Source organism: Priapulus caudatus, unplaced genomic scaffold, assembly GCF_000485595.1.
Source record: "Priapulus caudatus unplaced genomic scaffold, Priapulus_caudatus-5.0.1 Scaffold688, whole genome shotgun sequence".
NCBI lineage: Eukaryota > Metazoa > Priapulida > Priapulimorpha > Priapulimorphida > Priapulidae > Priapulus > Priapulus caudatus.
The window spans coordinates 135119-155372 of NW_014577749.1; the positions used below are offsets into that span (position 1 = coordinate 135119).

Sequence of the window (20254 nt, forward strand, 5' to 3'; positions counted from 1 at the left end):
TTTTTCTATATAATTTCATTTTATTATTTATTCAATTTTTGACCTTTTTATATTCAATGACTTTTATCTTTGATTTTTATTATTTTTTACCTGTTTGGATGGGATGGGATGGCATGCATGGGATGGGATTGGGATGGGATGGCATGGCATGGCAATGGCATGGATAGGATGGGATGCGGATGCGGTGCGATGGGATGGGAAAAAAAAAAAAAGAATTGCGGGATGGCATGGCATGGCATGGCATCGGATGCGAGGATGGGATAATATGCGGATGGGCATGGGATATTGGATGGATGGGATTGCGTGCGCATGGGATGCGATGGGAATGCGATGGAATGCGATGGATGGATGGATGCATGATGGATGCATTGATAGATAGATAGTTGCTCGATTTTCTTTGGTTACTTTTCGCTTTAACCAAGCGGTCACCAACTGAGTAACGCCCATGATTTTCCCTGAGGCAACGGCCGGCGTATCCCGCTAGTATATATATAATATGCGTGAGCACGGCCGCTCCCGCGACGCGCAGCGCCCGGCTTCAGGTTCACGCCAACATACGTACTGTTACAGGTGTGCTGTGTGACCGTACGTACCTGTTAGAGGTGTGTGTGTGTTGACTTACGTACCTGTTACAGGTTGGGTTGTGTGTGTGGAACGCTACGTAACCTGTTACAGGTGTGTGTTGCTGACGTACGTACGTTACAGGTGATCCGATGGCGATCCGAGCGGCGGCCGGTCACTCTCGTCCACTTGAGCACGCGCCCACGCGGCGCGCAGGCCCGGCCTTCAGGTTGACGCGCAATGATCTTTGCGTGTTGATAACTCGTTCCAGTACAGGTCCATGTGTTCGTCAGCGTACGCCAGCCGCCCTCCGGACGACCCTGGTCTGCAAACCAAATGCCACACAAGACATCAGTCGATCCCCGAAGAGAAGAAGGGAAGAAGGAAAGAAGGGAAGGGGGTAGGTAGATGTATATGTATGCCGATAGAATTTCGGAGAGATTTTTTACGAGGTCCATGTGTTCATCAGCGTACGCCAGCCCCTCCAGACGACCCAGGTCTGCAAACCAAACGCCACGTGAGACATCAATCATTTCCCAAAGAAAAGATGGGAGGAAGGAAAGAGTGGTTTGGAACATGTATATGTATGCGATATATTTTCTGAGAGATTCTTTATGAGGTCCACGTGTTCGTCTGCATACGCAAGACCCTCGGACGGCCCTGGTCTACAAACCAAAACGGCGTCAGTCGATACCCGAAGAAAAGAAGGAGAGGAAGGGCGAGTTGTGTACACGTACGCAAAAAGATTTTCTTGTGGGGATTTCTGGGGAATTTCGCACAACGTACTATTTTGCATCCATCGACAAAGACATTCTGGGAATGGGGGGAGGGGCACGCCGAAAGATTTCGCTGGCCGACAAAAATAGAAGGGCGAAGATGGACTTTTACTTAGAGTAACTTAGAAAAAAACATAGAGTACTTATAATTAAGGAGATTTTACTAATCTTACTTATTATTAAATTAACGATATTAGTTAATTAATCATACTTGGCTCAATGATCGTGCAGCTGCTGCCATCGAACCTGGCGCTCAGGATGTTTCCGACTAAAGGTGGACTAATTAAGATGTAATTAAGATAATTAAGGAGATCTTACTAATCTTAATTAATGAGATTAGATTAGTAATAAAGATGGACTAATTAAACTACATCTTACTCGGCGCGATTAATCGTGCGATCGGTGCCGCTCGAACCCGACGCTCTGTATGTTTCCGAGCTTGATGTCGGCTGTAAAACAAGCGGCGGTGGCAAAGTCGAACGCGACCGCGATAACATTCTTCATGTACGTCTCGTTGCGTATCGCAGCCACGGACTGTTCTTGTTCGCGGCGTCGAAGATGTTGATGCTCTCGATGCGGTCGCCCCCGAGTAAACAATGAACGCGTCGTACGCTGCAATGATAAACAACGATAGTAAACAATAACAACAATGATAAACAATGATAACAAACAATAACAAACAATAAACAAAACAAATGACGACTGTAGAGTAGATGTTAAACGTGTTGGACGCTGCAACGAGAAACAATAATGATAAACAATAACAACAAACAATAACACAACAATAGTAAACAATAAGACAGAGACGATAAACAACAACAATAAAACAAAAAATTACCAGCTGTAAAGAAAACGATAAATGCGGCGCACGCTGCAGCAACACACAACAATAAACAATAATAGTAAACAACCACAACCGAGGATAAACAACAACGACGATACAGAATAATGGTATCGCACACTGACAAAAAGGACAAAAACTGACTAAATACAAGCTAGAGCTATAGAGTAGATGACGAACGCATCGTAACGCTTGCATCAACAAACAATAAAATAATACAGTAAACAACAACAACAATAGATACGTACGTTCGCAGGACTTGCGTCGGTGGCGATGCCGTCCGTGTGAGCACGCCGCAGTGAGGAGTCTCCTGTGCCCACGTGGAAACACAGCTCCTGACATCCACCGTTGCCCGCCTTAGCCGGACACACGTTCGTTCCATACGACGACGACGCAAAAAAACACAAGAGCAGACGTTATCACTGACGCGGAGTGGACAGTTCCGGGGTGCTAATATTTTACTATTAAAATTTCATTGAAATTGATTTACGACAGATTTCATTTTTTCGGTCATACATCAATCGGTCTGTTAGTCATCCAAGCATGTTTACATGTTATGAGGTACACGATATTACAAGTATAAGTAGTAAGTAATAGAATATAATACAATGAGAGCAGACGCCATTACGCCGGCTGTCGCGCGAATATGCGTTTCCATTACGCTATCATTTCGTTATGAAAATTTTATTGTAAATTCGGTTATGCATTTGATCTGAATTCATTCATGACAGATTTCATTATTCTTCGGGGCTCCATCGAAGCATACATGTGACGAGGTACATGTTTACCTGTACAATGTATAGACATGTTTAATGCGTTACCTGTCACTCTGCAGACTCTTGTCGAACACCTGAATGTCTTTCGCGCGCACACACACACGCACGCACGCACGCACGCAAACACGCAACACACACACAACACACACGCACGCACGCACGCACGCACGCACGCACGCACGCACGCACGCACGCACGCACACACACACACACACACATACACACACACCCACGCACGCACTCATATATGTGATATAACATGTGTACCTGCTTACATTGTTTACGTCATTACCTGTCTGCAAACTCTTGTCAAACACCTGTATTGTCCTTGACGGTGGTGCTCATGTCTTACGCAGATCACGATGTCCGACTCATTGTTCTTGTCTATGCCGTCGTATGAGCCACCGTCGACAACCCTACATCAGAGATGCCAACACATATTTGAAGCAATCTGTAGTTTCTGGCCATCAAATTGGTAGTCGAGGGTCACGTTAGTGACCTGAGTTTGCTAGGGGGTTCCGGCTATCCCCCCAAAAAAAATTTTTGATTCTGAGATGTAATTTCCTGCATTCTGAGTGTCCAAAAATGACAATAAATTGACAAAAATGACAATAATTGACAACAACAACAAAAAATTCGATCACAGTGAAATTCGTAGTTTGATACAAACTGGTCATAGTCGCGTGCAAAAGAATAGAAATTCGTATAAAAATACGGATAAATCGTAGTGGTTGGAATCTCTGCTACAATCATCCGACTAATTACTTAATTACTAACAACGACACAAGAGCCAGCCTCTCTTACGCTGTCGCACTAATTATTACACTACATTGTCTAACAAGATAACTTAGATACTAACAAATACAAAAATCATCCTCCTATCACTGTCACCAAAATATTGCCCTACATCGTCCAACAGCAATAATTACTATAGCTGTCACTCTCTCTACTGTGGTCATATTATAGGAAAAGTACTAGACTCATTCATTATGACGATTTATCGATTGATTGACAGGGGATACAATTTGATATCTGTGTGACGAGTGTGACAACTACATTGACATTTCCACGACCCGCTAGTGACAGTGAGACGTCACCACCGGACACTCACCAGTCGACCCAGTACAGGTATCGGCGAACACGGTCAAGGTCACAGGGTCACCGTTTCTCGCTCTCGATGATGATCACGTGACCGCTGCATCGAATCGAATCTTCTCGACCGTATTGCGCCGCATGTCGCACCAGTAGAGCATCTGCATGTAATTAATTAACGAAGTCAGTTAATTATTACACGCTATATTACTTTTTAATTAGCAATATTTATTATCATGTTAGTACTTGCTTTACGATCATTACGATTATAATAACCATATATTATAATTACAATAATTATATATTATCATTATATTAAAATCATACAATGTTATTATAATATAATTAATAATTACTAACAATTCATTAAAGTATTTAGAAAACATAAAAGACGTAACGTCAGGTTTACTCGCCATGTTTGCGCTTCCTATCACCGGCCGATGACTATATGGGCAGTTTGCCATGTTTGCGCTTCCTATCACTCGGGCGATGACTATGGGCCAGTTTGCACATTACAGCCTCGGGGACCCTCCCTTCTCTGTCTTCCCCCACCCCCTGCCTACGCTACCCGCTCTCTACTGCTTACGCTACCGCTACTGTAATCCGTACCACTACCCCTACCGCTACTGCCTACTGTAACCACTACCGCTACCGTACCGCTACCGCTACCGCTACACTACTGCTACCTCTAATGCTGCTGCTACCCTACCGCTACCACTGCCACGGACTGCTCTACCACTACACTACCGCTACCGCTACAGCCCGCGCGAGCGATGCGCGAAACACCGACCTGCTCGTCGTAGTCAGATGCAAGGTGCGGATGAAGCGGCCATCTTGGTACGTGCTGTTGACCGATGGTGGCGCGCTCGTGCCGTCGAGCCGCGCTGCGCTCGATCAGCTGACCCTCCTCCGCCGTCCAGAACAGGTAGCTGCCGGAAACGAAACACAAGAACAGCGTCATCCATCCGAATCAAGTCCACATCCTTATATTTTTCCAATATATACATATATTTTTTATATATAAAGGCGAAACATAGCGGATATACCAGGATTTTCTATAGCCTTAGTAAAATGACAACTCAAAATCTCACGACTTCCCTGATGTGTTTCCAGAGAGAGGGGTGGACAAACGGACGTTCAACTTTCCAGGGACTCACAAGAATGCACTCTTAATATATATATATATATATATATATATATATATATTATATATATATATATACCAGTAGCACATTATACATACCAGGATGTTTTAGGACCGTAACATAGCCTAGTATTACCAGAATTTTCTATAGCTAGTAAAAGGACGATTTCAGATCCACGGTCTTTCCTGGGGGGCGTACGTACCTGCGACGGCGGTGCAGGGTGATGCTGCGAGGCTGTCTCAGATCAGACGCAGCACATTATACATACCAGGATTGTTACGGGGGGACGGACGCCCGTGCGTACGTACCCTGCCGCGGGGTGCAGGGCGATGCTGCGAGGCTACCTCAGATCAGACAGCAGCACATATACATACCAGGATGTTACGGGGGACAGCCACGCGCGTACGTACCCTGCGACGAGGGTGCAGGGCGATGCTGCGAGGCTGTCTCAGATCGGACAGCACGACGTATCGCGACGATCCGTTGAGCCTGCCACACCTCGATCAGACCCAGGTCACGATCGTCCAGTAGACGTGTTCTGCAGAAGCCACCAACAAAATATCAGACCAGCGGTACGCGAGTACGTACGCACACTCGCAACACGCACACGCGCACACACACTCAATACCGTACTCACAAAACCGTATGATAATAATATCCATAATAGTTAAAATACTAATAATAATATCCATAATTAGTAATAATATTAATAATAATATCATAACATACTAAAATCACATAAGTAATGCAATGTAAAAAAAACGCTGATTAATATTTTTTTTAAACGTAATTAACTAACTCACATCAGAAATAAATACCTTTTCAACATTAACCCCCCCCTCTTAAAATGTCTACACGGCTTATAACGCCAACACCACCAACCGTAAAACCTACGTGTGACCGTAACTGCAGCTGTAACTGCAACTATTACCGTAACCTAACCACCAACACCAAACCTCTCCCTCCCTGGCGAAGCAACCCCCCACCGTAACTGCAGCTGTAACTGCAACTATTACCGTAACCTAACCACCAACACCAAACCACTCCCTCCCTGGCGAAGCAAAAAACCCGAACGCTCAACAACAGACACAGAGAGCGTCCTCACCGGCTATCCAGTCGACGGCGATGCGAGCACGGCCCGACGCCCTCGCTGACGATGTCCTCGCCGCGAGTCAGGTCGCGGCGGATGCGCGAGATCGAGCGGTCGTCGTGTCGCCCCAGAAGATGTAGTCGACACTAGATGCGCGGATCGCGGGGAAAAGCAACGAAGGCGAAATGCCTGAGACCACATCGCAAGCACGCGCAAGACGCCGCCGCCACCGCGAGACCACCAGACCGCTGTGCGCGAGGGAAACACTATATACAAGTGGCCATAATATAGAGGTGCACGTGGTTAATATAGGTGAAACGCTGAGACCACGGCGCACACCGCGCGCGCGAGACGCCGCCGCCACGAGCGAGCACACGCCAGACCGCTGTGCGCGCGCGAGGGAAACACTATGTACAGGTGGCCATAATATAGAGGTGCATGTGGTTAATATAGGTGAAACGCTGAGACCACGGCGCACGCGCGCGAGAGATGGTGCGAGTGCGCATATACCGACAGACCGCTGTGCGCTAGGAGAATGCTAAGTGTCCCTTATGAAGAGGTGGCCATAATATTATATAGAGGTGCGGGCAGTTAATATAGGGGAACGCCGAGACCGCACGCGTGCGCATTCCGTCAGACCGCTGTGCAACCGAGGGGAACACTAAGTGTCCTTTATGGAGATGTGGCCATAATGTTGAGGTGCGGGAGAGAGGCGAGAGAGAGAGAGAGACGCCGCGAGCGCGTGCATACCGTCAGAGCGCTGTGTAACCGGGTGGTCGCACTGAGGGGAACAGCAGACATTCTTTATAGAGAATGGCCTTTATACAGAGGTATGCGTGGTGTCACCGACACTAGAAAACCCCCTAAAGTGTCCTTAATAGGCAGGTGGCAGTTTTACAGAGGTGGTTACACCATGTAACTGCTACTCAAGGAAAACCCCACTCTTTTACAAATTGGTGGCCATTCTTCAGATGATTTCACTCTATAAATACTATGGAAAAACTCCAAACGTGTTCTTTATAGACATTTATAGTCCCATTCTTGAGAGGTGGTTTCACCACATAACTGCCAATCAAGGGAACCCCCGAAGATGTCCTTTACAGACAGGTGGCCGTTCTTTAGAGGTGTCTGCAAGCAAACACTGGTTTGACGGTATACGCGCGCTCGCGACGTCTGCAAGTATAAAGCTACCATTAAAAGATCAGGTTAAAACCCATATACGCCTGATTCAGGGGTCATTAATGTAAGGCCCTTTTAATTACTAACACCGCATCTAACACGCAGTAAATTTATCGCCAGCACCCGTCTCTTATAGTACATATGATTCAAACAGTTGGGTTCTTAACGAATTAAACTGTGAAAATTAACGTCTAAATTAAAATTTAGTCTGAAAGTAACTATCGCTGCGGACAATAAGAAACAACTTATCGGCGTATTCGTCCATCTCCCCTCACACCTGGCTACAGGCCTACGCGCACAATGCAACCATCTGAACGGAAGTTCATGAATTCGAGATTCATGTACTGCTGATCTGAACTACAGGGAGTTGCGGGTTATGAACATTACTAGTCGAAAGAAAAATTTGCACGTCACATGATCGTTCGGAACTACGTACTCAAGTGAAAGAGGTGCGGTTTGATTCATATGCGTACAGGTTGCGGTTCATTGATGTTATATTAAATATATTTTAATATATACTTCTTATATATTAAAATATATTATACATAAGTTGCCGTATGTGTTAAAATACACTATGAGAAACGTTCATGTTCGAAAGTTGATAACTTAGTTGTTTGTAACTGTTTGTAACTGGAGAACACCATGTACATTCACTATACCAAATATCACTACTTTGTAGTCGTAATACATGTTCAATTGTACACAGGAATACGTGCAATTATACACTAAGGAAACTAAACACAAAGAAACAATCTAAAGTGCTACATGTTAGTATTGTACAAAGACTTGCACTTAATTTGCATATTGTTCACTAGAACATATGCATTAGAATCAAGTCCCCATCACATTTTACACGTGTTAGTAGTTTTAGTCAACAACAAAACACACTCAGACAAAACTTGGCAATGTTACCTTAAAATGTTAGCCACACATAGCTACCCAGTTACAGTTTTAACCCTAGCCTTGAAACCAATATTATTTCAATTGCCAGCCACAAACATGCACGTCTCTTTTTGCGTTTGAATCTCGCTTGTTGCATTACAGGCGAAATTACGATTACCATGAATGGCACCATACCAGACGAGGACAAAGGTTAAGAGACTGTGCCTGAAGCACATATAAGATCCTCGCATAATTCCTTAATAAACTTTTATCCGTCTCCAAACCCAAAAAGGGGTTGGTGATACAGAGGTGCAGACATCACCGGATCACACAGACCTTTCTACCAGGAATGCCAAAAGATGTGACATTATGGTTTCCTTCATAAACTGGTTCGACAGGCAAACGAACATAATTCAACCATTTATAATTAATATATATTATAATATAATGTAAATTATAAATATATAATGAATATCATTCCCTTTATAACAAAAACCTGATTTGACGACAATGGTCATTGACTTCTTTACACGTCTAAATGCAAGATTTCGTTTATGAGTAAATTTATAAAATAATAATTAACCACATTAGATCTTCACTTCAGATTTAATATTCAGGGGATTTCTGATTCCCAACTCAGAGACGGCCAAATCATCTTACAGATCATTCACTGAGCTCCGAAAAAACAGTCACGGTTTGAAATCTGACAGAAAGGTCAGTCGGGATCGAGTTTCGGATGAACACGGGACAGTGTGAACGGATGTGTGTCGACTGTGCAGGTGGCATCGTGTGGTCTGATTGCATGATCTACCTGAGGTGGGGTGAGGACGTGTATTGAGGATAGGGGAAGTGAATGTTCAGTATGCATGTTAACTCGTACGCAATGTAGCTTTCAGTCGAGGACTATATAGTACCATCTATATAATACTTTATAGTAGTATCTATCGGTACTATATTAGGGAGTGTCAGGAACGTCTATAGCTGACGTAGCATGCTGCCTTCACTGGAAGGACGACACGCCTATAGGGGGCGCTGTGCTGTGATCCTGCACCACTGCAGGACAGCGCGCCTATAGACATCAACACGCTGCGACGTTTGCGGACAGATGGCGCCGCGCGGTGTCCCTGCACCGGCGGAACGGCGCGTTGTTCAGACCAAATGCCAATAGCTAGAATAGGTAAAGGCTGGGTACTCACCGACGGACATCTGGAACAGCGGGTTGTGATCAACTAGCCGCGACAGCCCCTCTTCACACAGAAAAACAATACACAACTCTCAGAGAGCATGCCAAACAGTCAGAAGTCTTATCTATCACTACTTAATTATTACTATTATAAAGTTTATCTACTTTGGCAAAACTTTGCCCGACAGTAGCATCCCACAATGCACGTTACATGAGAACTACCTATACAAGGTACAAGTTGTACTCACCTGCCGTGTAATGTCATTATTTCGGATATTTTGTCGGAAATACTCTACACACACTTGCCACACATCTATGAATTAGTTTATCACGCAGTGCAACTATGCATGTGTGACATTAAATACTAGCTTAGAACATATTAAGTTCAATGATTCACATAAGTTTTGACACTCTACATTCTCTACCCCTTTAATAGTGGTACTTTGGATACTAGAACTAATAATATTTTAATATAATAAGGTTCCATATTTTGATAGAAATGAGTTGCCATTTTTTTCGAGTGAAGTAACGGTAACCGCCCACCAGGGGAGGCACCACCTGTAGATTTTCTGAATGCTGACAGAATGGCCACCCCTACTGGTCGGCTCTGGTTTAACCCATCTGGCTGGCTCGCATTACAACACAAACAACACATCTCTTATTAAGTATATACGTGTGAACCCCTATGATAACCCTTAATTTATTTATTAGCTAGAGATGCAGAAATATCAGTTTTGCTAGCGCTAATCCTCTTTTGCCTAACCACACAGCATCCCAAGTAATAAATAAATTTGATTTGTTAAAACATGTTCGTCTGATAACGTGTGAAAACCCATGGCATTAACGCTCCATGGCTCTGAGTTAATGTAATGCACTCCCACAACATGGCCTAGAATAACTCCGACAAAATGCTCAGTCAAACTTTGTTACAATACACTACAAAGCCATTCACTGCCACAGCAACTGGCACTAAACCAAGCTGCTATTACTATAAATATGTATTATTGCAAACGTTTCTACAAAGACCAGTCTTTTCTATATAGCTTCCAACCAGTGAATGAGCCAACCATTACAATAACGTTTGACAAGAGAGGCTTATATGCGGATCAAACCACAATTGCAAACCCAATAACTAGTGTACACGGACGCGTGCATTCACAGATGTGGCGTATTTCCACCAGTAAGCAGAATAGCGATACAATCACAATAGCAGCAAAAGCGCACCACCAACAGTTTGCGCAGCTCTCCCTCACCATGACAGTGACATGACTTTCTTCCTTATCAGGATTAATGCAATTATTAAAAATATAAAAAATTCAAATATTTAAAAAAACTATAATTTTGTAAACCACTTTAAAGGGATCCTTTACTCTAGGTTCTAGGATTATTTTCAGTTAATTTAGATTAAAATCACGCTACATAAAAAGTTTCATGGTTCAATCACCATTGGAAAGATTTTTTTTTAATGTTTTAAAACTAACGACTACAGTTCGATTACAACGACGGTGGCGCCACTCAAAGCCCACAATCTGAAAAGTTGCGCAAAACGACTTTTCAGCCTAGGTGAAACACAGGAACTACAGACCAAGGGTGTTTCTTATTTATTAATTTAAAAGCAAAAGGATTGTAATATCTTATAAACAACATAGTTACAGTTATATTATGGATAAATTTGTCCTAAAATAAACATCGTTCGGTTAAATAGCATTTAGGTATAAATATAATTGCACCTTTGTGATTAGCCCTCGGTCTGTAACGTGCAAAATATATTGGGAAATGCACAACTTTTTCAGGGTGGCAGCACGGTCGCGGGTGTCAATGGCACCATTCAAATTTCGTAGCGTTGATGTATAATTAATTATAACAATTAAATTAGATATCTGGTAACAAGTACGTGTGGGTATAGACAATTTGTTATACAGTAAGTACAGTTGTATGCAGAAAAATCCTAGAGTCTAGTATCCCTTTAACAAACTTCGTAAAAGATGGAGAGGGGTTATAAATAATATAATAATACTTTCAATATTACTCAGTTATATCATTGAAACTGAAGAATTTTGAAGAAAAAAGTCCAAATATTTGATTCAGATATCAAACGAAAATGAACCTCACTGACGAGTATTCATTTAAAGGTTACTTTTACAGAGCTACAGCTTTGTTAAGTGATTACACACTAAATGATAATAAGCTGTTACTGACACACATTTGCAAATACATTGTTTTTTATACACCTACCAATCTCTACCAAATAATATAAAAAGGATGCCCAGTGTTAGGTTGGCCCAAAAACTTGTCAATTTATCATAACCGATCCTGATTTTCTTCTCATTTTCGCACAAAATTATTTTCAATTTGATCAAACATTGCCCACTCTCCTACTCAAAGTGTCTAGAATGACAACTTCGAAAGTTATAGCCCAGAATATTATCACACATGCCCATCGACCATCCGATCGATCGGCAGGATTTACCTAGCTGTCCATTTGTCAGATAAATACAATTCTCTATTAATGAAAGGTTTTGTTATTTCCTTACTGATCCTCTCAAATCTGATAGCGTGAGTTATGGCAAACAGCAATTTTTTGGACCAGCCTTTGTGTTGTCGCATTTTGGATTGTGGTTCCAATGCATCCTGTAGACCAACTGGGTGCTGACAGGGATTTTGGAAATGTAGATGATGGTGTTACCTGTGATAAGGTGAAGTCGTGCTCTGGGTTTTGATTCCAATATGTCCTGTAGACCAACTGGGTGCTGACAGGGATTTTGGAAATGTAAATGTTAGCATTACCTGTGATAAGGTGAAGTCGTGCTCTGAGTTTTGATTCCAATACGTCCTGTAGACCAACTGGGTGCTGACAGGGATTTTGGAAACGTAAATGTTAGCGTTACCTGTGTCGAAGTGAAGTCGTGCTCTGGGTTTTGATTCCAATACGTCCTGCAGCCCTTCTGGGTGCTGACAGGGATTTTGGAAAGACAGAACTCGAGTTTATCTGTACTGTGTAAGTGTGTGGACTCTATTGGATTGGGATCTTTAGATTCCAGCAAGTAGTAATGCAGACCCTGTTTATGTACTGGGTGCTGGTAATCATTTGACACATGAATTTATGTGAAAATGGTCTTACTGGCCTGATTTACTGCTAATCCCAAATTTCCTGTAGACCTACTGGGTGCTGATAGGGATTTTTGGAAAGCAGACAAGCCAGAGCCCACCATTTATCACCAATACAACAGATTTTACTGCTTCTTAAAATGCATGTTGTAAATTAGAATGAATATCGTGGCAGCACAAGATATAGCAGATATTTTATGATTAGTATGAACTATATGCTAAACAAATCAGTTAGTAATAATTTATTTATTGCGTGAATTTATTGTGTGTGCATGTTGTCTGGTATGTTAAGTTCTGAGATATTTACAAGATAAATTTGGATTTAGTAAAATAAATGACCGATACTACACATCACGGTTACTTTTAGTTGCAAATATTTCTGCTAAATGTTGCTCTATCATACACAACCATATCTGTTAGCACTAGTTTGCATTAGCATATAATATAAACAAGTAGGCAAATCGCCATGTTAAAATACAAGTACGAATTAGTTATGAAAATGATTAAATGCGAATGGTACCGAACATAACACAGACATGCTAAATTAAGCTGACATGTTTCCAAGAGATGAGGGGATAAAAGCTTGTATAAAAACATCAGCTCCAAAAAAGAACATGCATTACACTATAACTATATATGTCCTGCCCCACCAACGAATACATCCATACATGCACTAATAGAAAAAAAAGAACAAAATATAATACTCTAAATGAAATTAAACGGGCAGCTGGGATGGAGAAAATATGTAGTAAGCATAGTATGAGCTACAAAGGTTCTTTGCCATTGTAGCTACTCTACGTTGCATGTCCTGATAGTAATTGATAGTGGTAACTAAGTAACTAAGACCACAAAGACAGGGGTCTTGACCACAAAGATGCAAAGCAATGTGTCTCTACTGTCACTCACACAAACGGCATAATGCACAAATGCCTACACTAAGGTGTAAACTACCCTGCTATTCTAGTGCACAAAGACACTCCTCCAACGCACACATATATATACTAATTACACGTCAACTATAAATTACTATTATATACACACTAGTCACAACAACAAAGGGGTAATGTAATACAACAGCTGCGGCATTACATCTCTTACGCGTACGTGTGGACCCAACCCTTTGCAGGACGTTTCAATAAAGCAGCAGACAAAATAAGTGGTGGTGGGAGTGTTACACCATGGGCAGTGTATGGGTGGATGTAGTGATAATTGTAGTAGTACAGTACACAATCTATTATCCGAAATTCTGAAAACCGAAAAAGCTCCGAAAACCGAAAGTTTTTTCGTGGAGGTCGTCTGCACACCAAAGCTTGCGTTTGGCTGCACAAGGTTCACTGCAGAAATATTAATGTGTTTAGCATTACTCATACATATTGTACTGTACCGTACAGCACTTGGCCTCTTGAAAACTTGGGCTTTACTACCGGCTAGTTGCAGGATATACGCTATGTATATCTGTACTATACTGCCATTACGAAATCCGAAAAATTCCGAATTACGAAACGCATCTGTTCCCAAGGGTTTCGGATAAGAGATTGTGTACTGTAGTAACAAGGGTGCACCGCAGCAAAGTCACGAGAGCATTCACAGCGTAATTTCACGTATATAAACGCAAACACAGAGACACTCACCAGCGTGGAAGTCGACGACGGGAACGTCGGTGACGCCCGATATCGGCGCGAGGGCCTCCAGCGTCGTGTCGTTGGGGTCGAGCGAGATTCCCGCTATCTCGTTGCTCATCGAATACATGAGGAACGACTCGATGCCTGCATGTGTGGCGAGAGAAGAGAGAGGGGGAAGAGAGAAAAACAAGTGATGTGTTAGAACGACGATGCGGTGGCGTAGCACGGTGTACATCACACCCCTGTTGTAAACGTCTCCCCGTCTACATTGCACATTGGCGTTTCTATCTGGATATAGAGAAACACTGGTGTTTCTAGCTGGGTATGGAGAAACATTGGTGTTTCTAGCTGGGTATGGAGAAACATTGGTGTTTCTAGCTGGGTATGGATAAACATTGGTGTTTCTAGCTGGGTATGGAGAAACATTGGTGTTTCTAGCTGGGTATGTAGAAACACTGATCTTTCTAGCTGGGTATGTCGAAACATTGGTCTTTCTAGCACAGCGCATGGGCACCATGGGGATTTGACCGTTATTGCTCGCGTGCAATGTAGAGGGGGGGTCGTTTGTTATAGGGGGGACATATATCGCGATAACAGTGGTTCCGTCTAGCGACTACAACCCCGTACATTAGCGATACCCGTGCGCCCTGGCCTGGGCCCATAAACTCGTAGATAATTCTTCCTGCCCTATATACACCTACCCCTTAGCTCTTAGCACCCCCTCAGTGGTTCTCAACCTTTTTTGAGTCATGGGCCCCTTTGAGAATCTGCTGAAAGCTACGGACCCCTCCCCCCCCCCCAAAAAAATGCACATAAGCACAAAGTTAATAACCCCTGCACTAGGTGATCCCACAACCCCCCAGGGGGCGCTACGGCACACATTGGGAACAACTGGTCTACAGAACATATGCGTAAGACAGTCCGTCCACGTCTCTGTAGGATCAATGCTAGACTGGTTCCATCCCCGTAACGTCCGGTCGTGCATGCGTGATGGCCGGGTATTAAGGGACGGGGAACCAGTCTAGACAGAAACGCCGAGAGAGAGGGGATAGAGCAGCAGCAGTTACTGACTACGCGACATAAATAAACACACAGAAAAAAGGTGACAGACCAACAGCAAGAAAGCAGGGATAGCAGCACAGAGCAGAAATGCGACACGCTCGGTCTCGGGAATTTGCTACTCCTAGGATGACAATTGCCTATTTGCCCATGGTACCTACGAACCTAGGTACATATACCTACCCTATATGTACCTAGGTACCTGCGAAACGCAGCTCCTTTTCTGCGTGGTTCGGTGGGAAAAAAAAGCTGCAAACCTTCGAATTACATTCGAATCGTTAAGAGTTACGTGGGCCTATAATGCCTGGCTAGGTGGGTAGCACATGCTGTCAGTAGTTCACACACAAAAAACACCTATGAACACCTAAAAAACACCTACTTGTTCTCTCTCTCTCTCTCTCTCTCTCTCTCTCTCTCTCTCTTCTCATCTCTCTCTCGATCGCTATTCTCTCTATACGCTTTCGCTCTCGCTTCGCTCTCGCTCTCGCTTCTCGCTCTCGCTCTCGACCCGCTCCCGCTCCCTCTTCTCTTTCTCTCTTCTCTCTCTCTCTCTCTCTCTCTCTCTCTCTCTCTTCTCTCATATATATATATATATATATAAATATATATATATATATATATCTCCCCTCTCGCATCTCTCTCTCTTCTCTTCTTCTCACCTCTAACTCTCACTTTGTTCCTCACCCCCCCCCCCGCCCCCCTCTCTCTCCCTTCTCTCTCTCTCTCTCTCTTCTCTCTCTCTCTTCTCTCTCTCTCTCTCTCTCTCTCTCTCCTCTCGCACTCTCTCTCTCTCATTCTCTCCCTCTATCACTCTCTCTCATCCCCTCTCTCTCTCTCTCTCTCTATATATATATATAAACAAGCCTATCTATGTGCTACAATCGACTCGCACTGTCGGTTTCGAGTTAACGAGAAAGCCTATGTTACGCTCGCCGGCAGAATGTGCCTTCATGATGCTCTGTTACCACTATCGCTGGGGAGGGAGAGGTGGTCCACCACTCAGAGACCGACACCAACGAGCGAGAAACGAAAGAAATACACCTAAGCGGCTACATACTCGGCCCACACTAGCACCAAAGGTTGCGGCCGAGCAGAGAAAAGACAGTAAAGTAACAGTCAGGTAGCATAAAAGAATTGTACGCGACACTGATATCACGCGAACGATGCTCCTAGACACGATTCTATAGGGAAGCATCCCAAAATTCATTTTTTGTTACTTTTATGTTTACAGTTAACCTCTATTGCCTACAGATTGAATAAGCAATAGATATATTCATACAACGCAATGTTAAAACTCAGAGATCAAGAATTTAAAAAGGGATCTCAAGTATAATCAAAAATAGTGAATTGTTACGATCGAAGTCTAATGAAAAGTAAATTTTGTCCCCTTTTTTTTACAGAATAGTGACTTAACTTAATGAATTTGTTAACGGGATACATGACTTTACTGTAGCTAATCCATCTAAAGAGGTGAACCAAACCAGTTCCTGCTTACTACCACTCAACCTGGAGCATCGGCGAATACGTTAAATCGATAATACGTTAGATCGTTAATACGTCGCAAAACGGAACCATAAACGGTTAGACGACATGAAACATGATCTAGCACTACCAAACAAAATACACATGCAACTATCAAAAACACGTCGCTAGCACCGTGAAAACTATGCAACACGTTCTCATGCATGCGTTTCTGTTAGTCTGTGCCCACGACTCACTAGCAAAATGGCATTTAAAATTTGTTTACATTTATTTTACACTACTTTTTTGTTTTTCATTCATTACCACCGTAATGCAGAATGTTTTTATTATTTTCTATTTTTAAGTCGTTGTTTTTTATTGATTTTTTTTTATTACACTGTTATATCATTACCACTGTTATGGTGATAAATGTGACAAATAATTCTAGATGACAAATAAAAATGTTGCGAGTGCCTTGCGAAAACAACGCCGTCCTGCACGGCGAAACAACAGAACGTCGTTGTTCGAACGACGATATTTTTCGACAGTGCTCGAGACAACAATGTATTGAACACCTGCAAAGAACATCGACGTTCCACTACCCTTCGAACTGCGAACGTTTGCTTCTCGCACCGTTCTTAACGACTCGATGAAGTTAACGCCGATGAATATCCATCGGAACGTTGGGCACAGACAATGAACATCCTAGGAACTGTTTGTTGTTCGGAACGGATCGACATGATCCGGATCACTCGACCACGATTTGTCCACACAAATGTGAACGCGCTTCCCACGGCAGAGTTCTTCCCAGGCTCATAACGCATGTAGGGTACGGCGTGTCTTTAAAGCTGAAGCCGATTCAAGACTTCTCATAAATTCTCCGACGTGAATTAACTTCCCATTAACGGTTAACTTATTATTAATACCCTTACTGAGTTTTTCCAGTTGTGTATAATTTTGACAATCCCAACTCTGTTTTCGCAGCTTGACCTACACGCCTTCGAACCGAGCGACATTACCTGCGTATTGAGTAGGACTGTAACGATACACTCGCGTATTCGGTGCACCGAATATTGTTGTTGGACGATACGTATTCGTTATTCGCGTCATCATTATTCGAATACAGACGAAATACAAACTAGAAACGAGCAGTTGTCGCCAACTACATGTATTGGTTTGTTAGACAACTGGTCTGCCTCAGATGTGCAAGTATATGGAATACTCACAGGGGGGAGGGTATGGGTGCAGTGGTGCGTTATGGTAAAGCGAAGACGCCAATCGTTTTTGGTGTGGGCGGAGTCATCATACATGGTAAGAACATTTTTGTGGAAATATTGTAGAACCTGTAACTTGTGCTTTTTTTACCCGATTGTCATGGAATTTGGCACACATGGCCGATATAACATGTCCTATATATATATGTCACACACACACACACAACATTACACATTTACAGCATAAACAAGTCAGTATTCGTATTCGTGAAATATTCGTATTCGCACACATATATCGTGATACGTATCGTATTCGTGACCTAGCGTATTCGTTACAGCCCTAGTATTGAGGCTACCTTTACCTGCGCAATGAGGCCACTTATGACACGCATAATCGACTCCGATTAACAATCGAAGACGAAATTTCCCGATTGCGCCATGAATCCGCCGCAAAATCAAGGATCGCCGACCCGCTCCGAAACAAACGAACAGCTACACATCCCGCAGCGCTCTCTCAGCGCAAGCGACGTTGCTATAATCAATACGATCAATCAATACGATCAATCATTGATCTCGATATGTAATCGATCGCGGTAGCTGTGCTGGTACCCGTGCATGCTTGCTGTTTGTTGAGTGTAAAACCTGCGGTGCACTTGCACACGTGTTGCCCGCGCGCCGTCGGCAGGCACAGCTGCGTGCAGTTGCCGTTGTTCGGCGCGCAGCTGTTTTCCACCATCCCTGCAACGGACGAGAGAGAAAGAATTAGCGATAAACAAGAGAGCGTGCGTTAGAAGCGGCGGGGCACAGAAATGTTGTCAGGCTTGGACCTGCTTGAATTTCGAAGTTTTGCAAAAACTGTATATTATGTAATTATATAATTACGTAATATATATTATTGTATTTATGTAATTAATATTGAATTATTATTACTCAATATATATATTTATATATATATATAGAGAGAGAGAGAGAGAACGATAAACAAGAGAGCGCGCGTTAGACACGCTAGCGGCGGCGGCGGAGATGAATGACCCCGGGCTCGGGCGCCACCGAATTTCGAGGTTTCGCAAAAAATTGTTATTATTTATATGTAATTAATATTAATTAATTATAACTACAGGTACGATCATCCCGCCGCCCGCCCCATCAACACTTGATCAACCCTTATACACATCGTTCTGCTGCCTGCCCCATCTGAACCGATCATGCTTTAGCGACCTCTTTATACAGGTATGATCGTCCCTCTGCCCTATCTGTCATCAAGCGACCTTTCTATACAGGTGCTACCATCCCACTCCCCCCTCCCCGTGCATATCTTATACCCAGATACAATCGCCCTTCCGCCTGCACCAACTGTAATCGAGCGACCCTTCTACGCAGGTACGATCATCCCCCAGCATGCGCACCTGCTCTCGCGTTGACGTCGAACATGCGCAGTGACATCACGTTCGCCGACGTGTTGCTGATGATCTCGAGGTCGTCGCCTGTTCTCTTGTCGACGGACACCATTAGCCCGTTGCCGCGGTTCGCGTAATACAGCCTGAGAATAAATGCGAGCAATGTACATGTAATGTAACTAAAATGTAATTTAAATGTATGTAAAAGTTTGTTCATCTTATCTTACAAGGCAAAAACAAGTTGCTGCGGTTCGCGTAATACAGCCGGAGAACCGCCGAAAAAAACTCAAGCAATGTGATGCAATGTAGCAGGGATTGTGCATCTTACATGGCAAAAACAAAACGAAACAAGTAAGCAAATCTTACAAGGAAAAAAACAAGTTGCCAGGGTTCGCATAATACAGCCTGAGAACCGCCGCAAAAACCTCAAGCAATGCAATGTAGCGGGGTTTGTACATCTTACAAGGCAAAAACAAAACGAAACAAGTAAACAAACCTTACACGACAAAAACAAGTTTCTGCAGTTCGTGTAATACGGCCTGAGAACCGCCGGGAAAAATACGAAAAGATGTAGTGGAGTAAGTTGAACACCTAAGGATAGGGGGCTGTTGTGAATGCGATCCAGTTACCTGTCCTGCCTGATGGTGAGAGCGCAGGGGAAGTTGAGAGGCGACACGGACAGTATTCGGATGTCATCGCCATGCAGGTTGCAGTGGTGGATGCTGTGATCCTGCATGTTCGCCCAGTAGACGCGCCCCGCAGCGTAGTCCACAGTGATGCCTGCACGCGAGAGAGAGAGAGAGAGAGAGAGAACGAACCATGAACAACCGCGTTAGTGAACAATGTTAACATGTTCGCCCAGTAGACG

The 20254-nt window shown here is 43.4% G+C and overlaps 1 protein-coding gene across 1 annotated transcript in view; it reads right to left on the reverse strand.

Annotated features, from left to right (window-relative positions):
* LOC106812801 (prolow-density lipoprotein receptor-related protein 1-like) overlaps positions 1–20254 on the reverse strand; it is a 59463-nt gene that overhangs the window by 26868 nt on the left and 12341 nt on the right. The window contains exons 9-13 of the mRNA XM_014816776.1: positions 20016–20166; positions 19396–19529; positions 18599–18727; positions 14265–14399; positions 9539–9589 (exon numbers count right to left, since the gene is read on the reverse strand). Coding sequence (XP_014672262.1) covers positions 9539–9589; positions 14265–14399; positions 18599–18727; positions 19396–19529; positions 20016–20166 — 600 coding nt within the window. The remainder of the gene's footprint in view (positions 1–9538; positions 9590–14264; positions 14400–18598; positions 18728–19395; positions 19530–20015; positions 20167–20254) is intronic.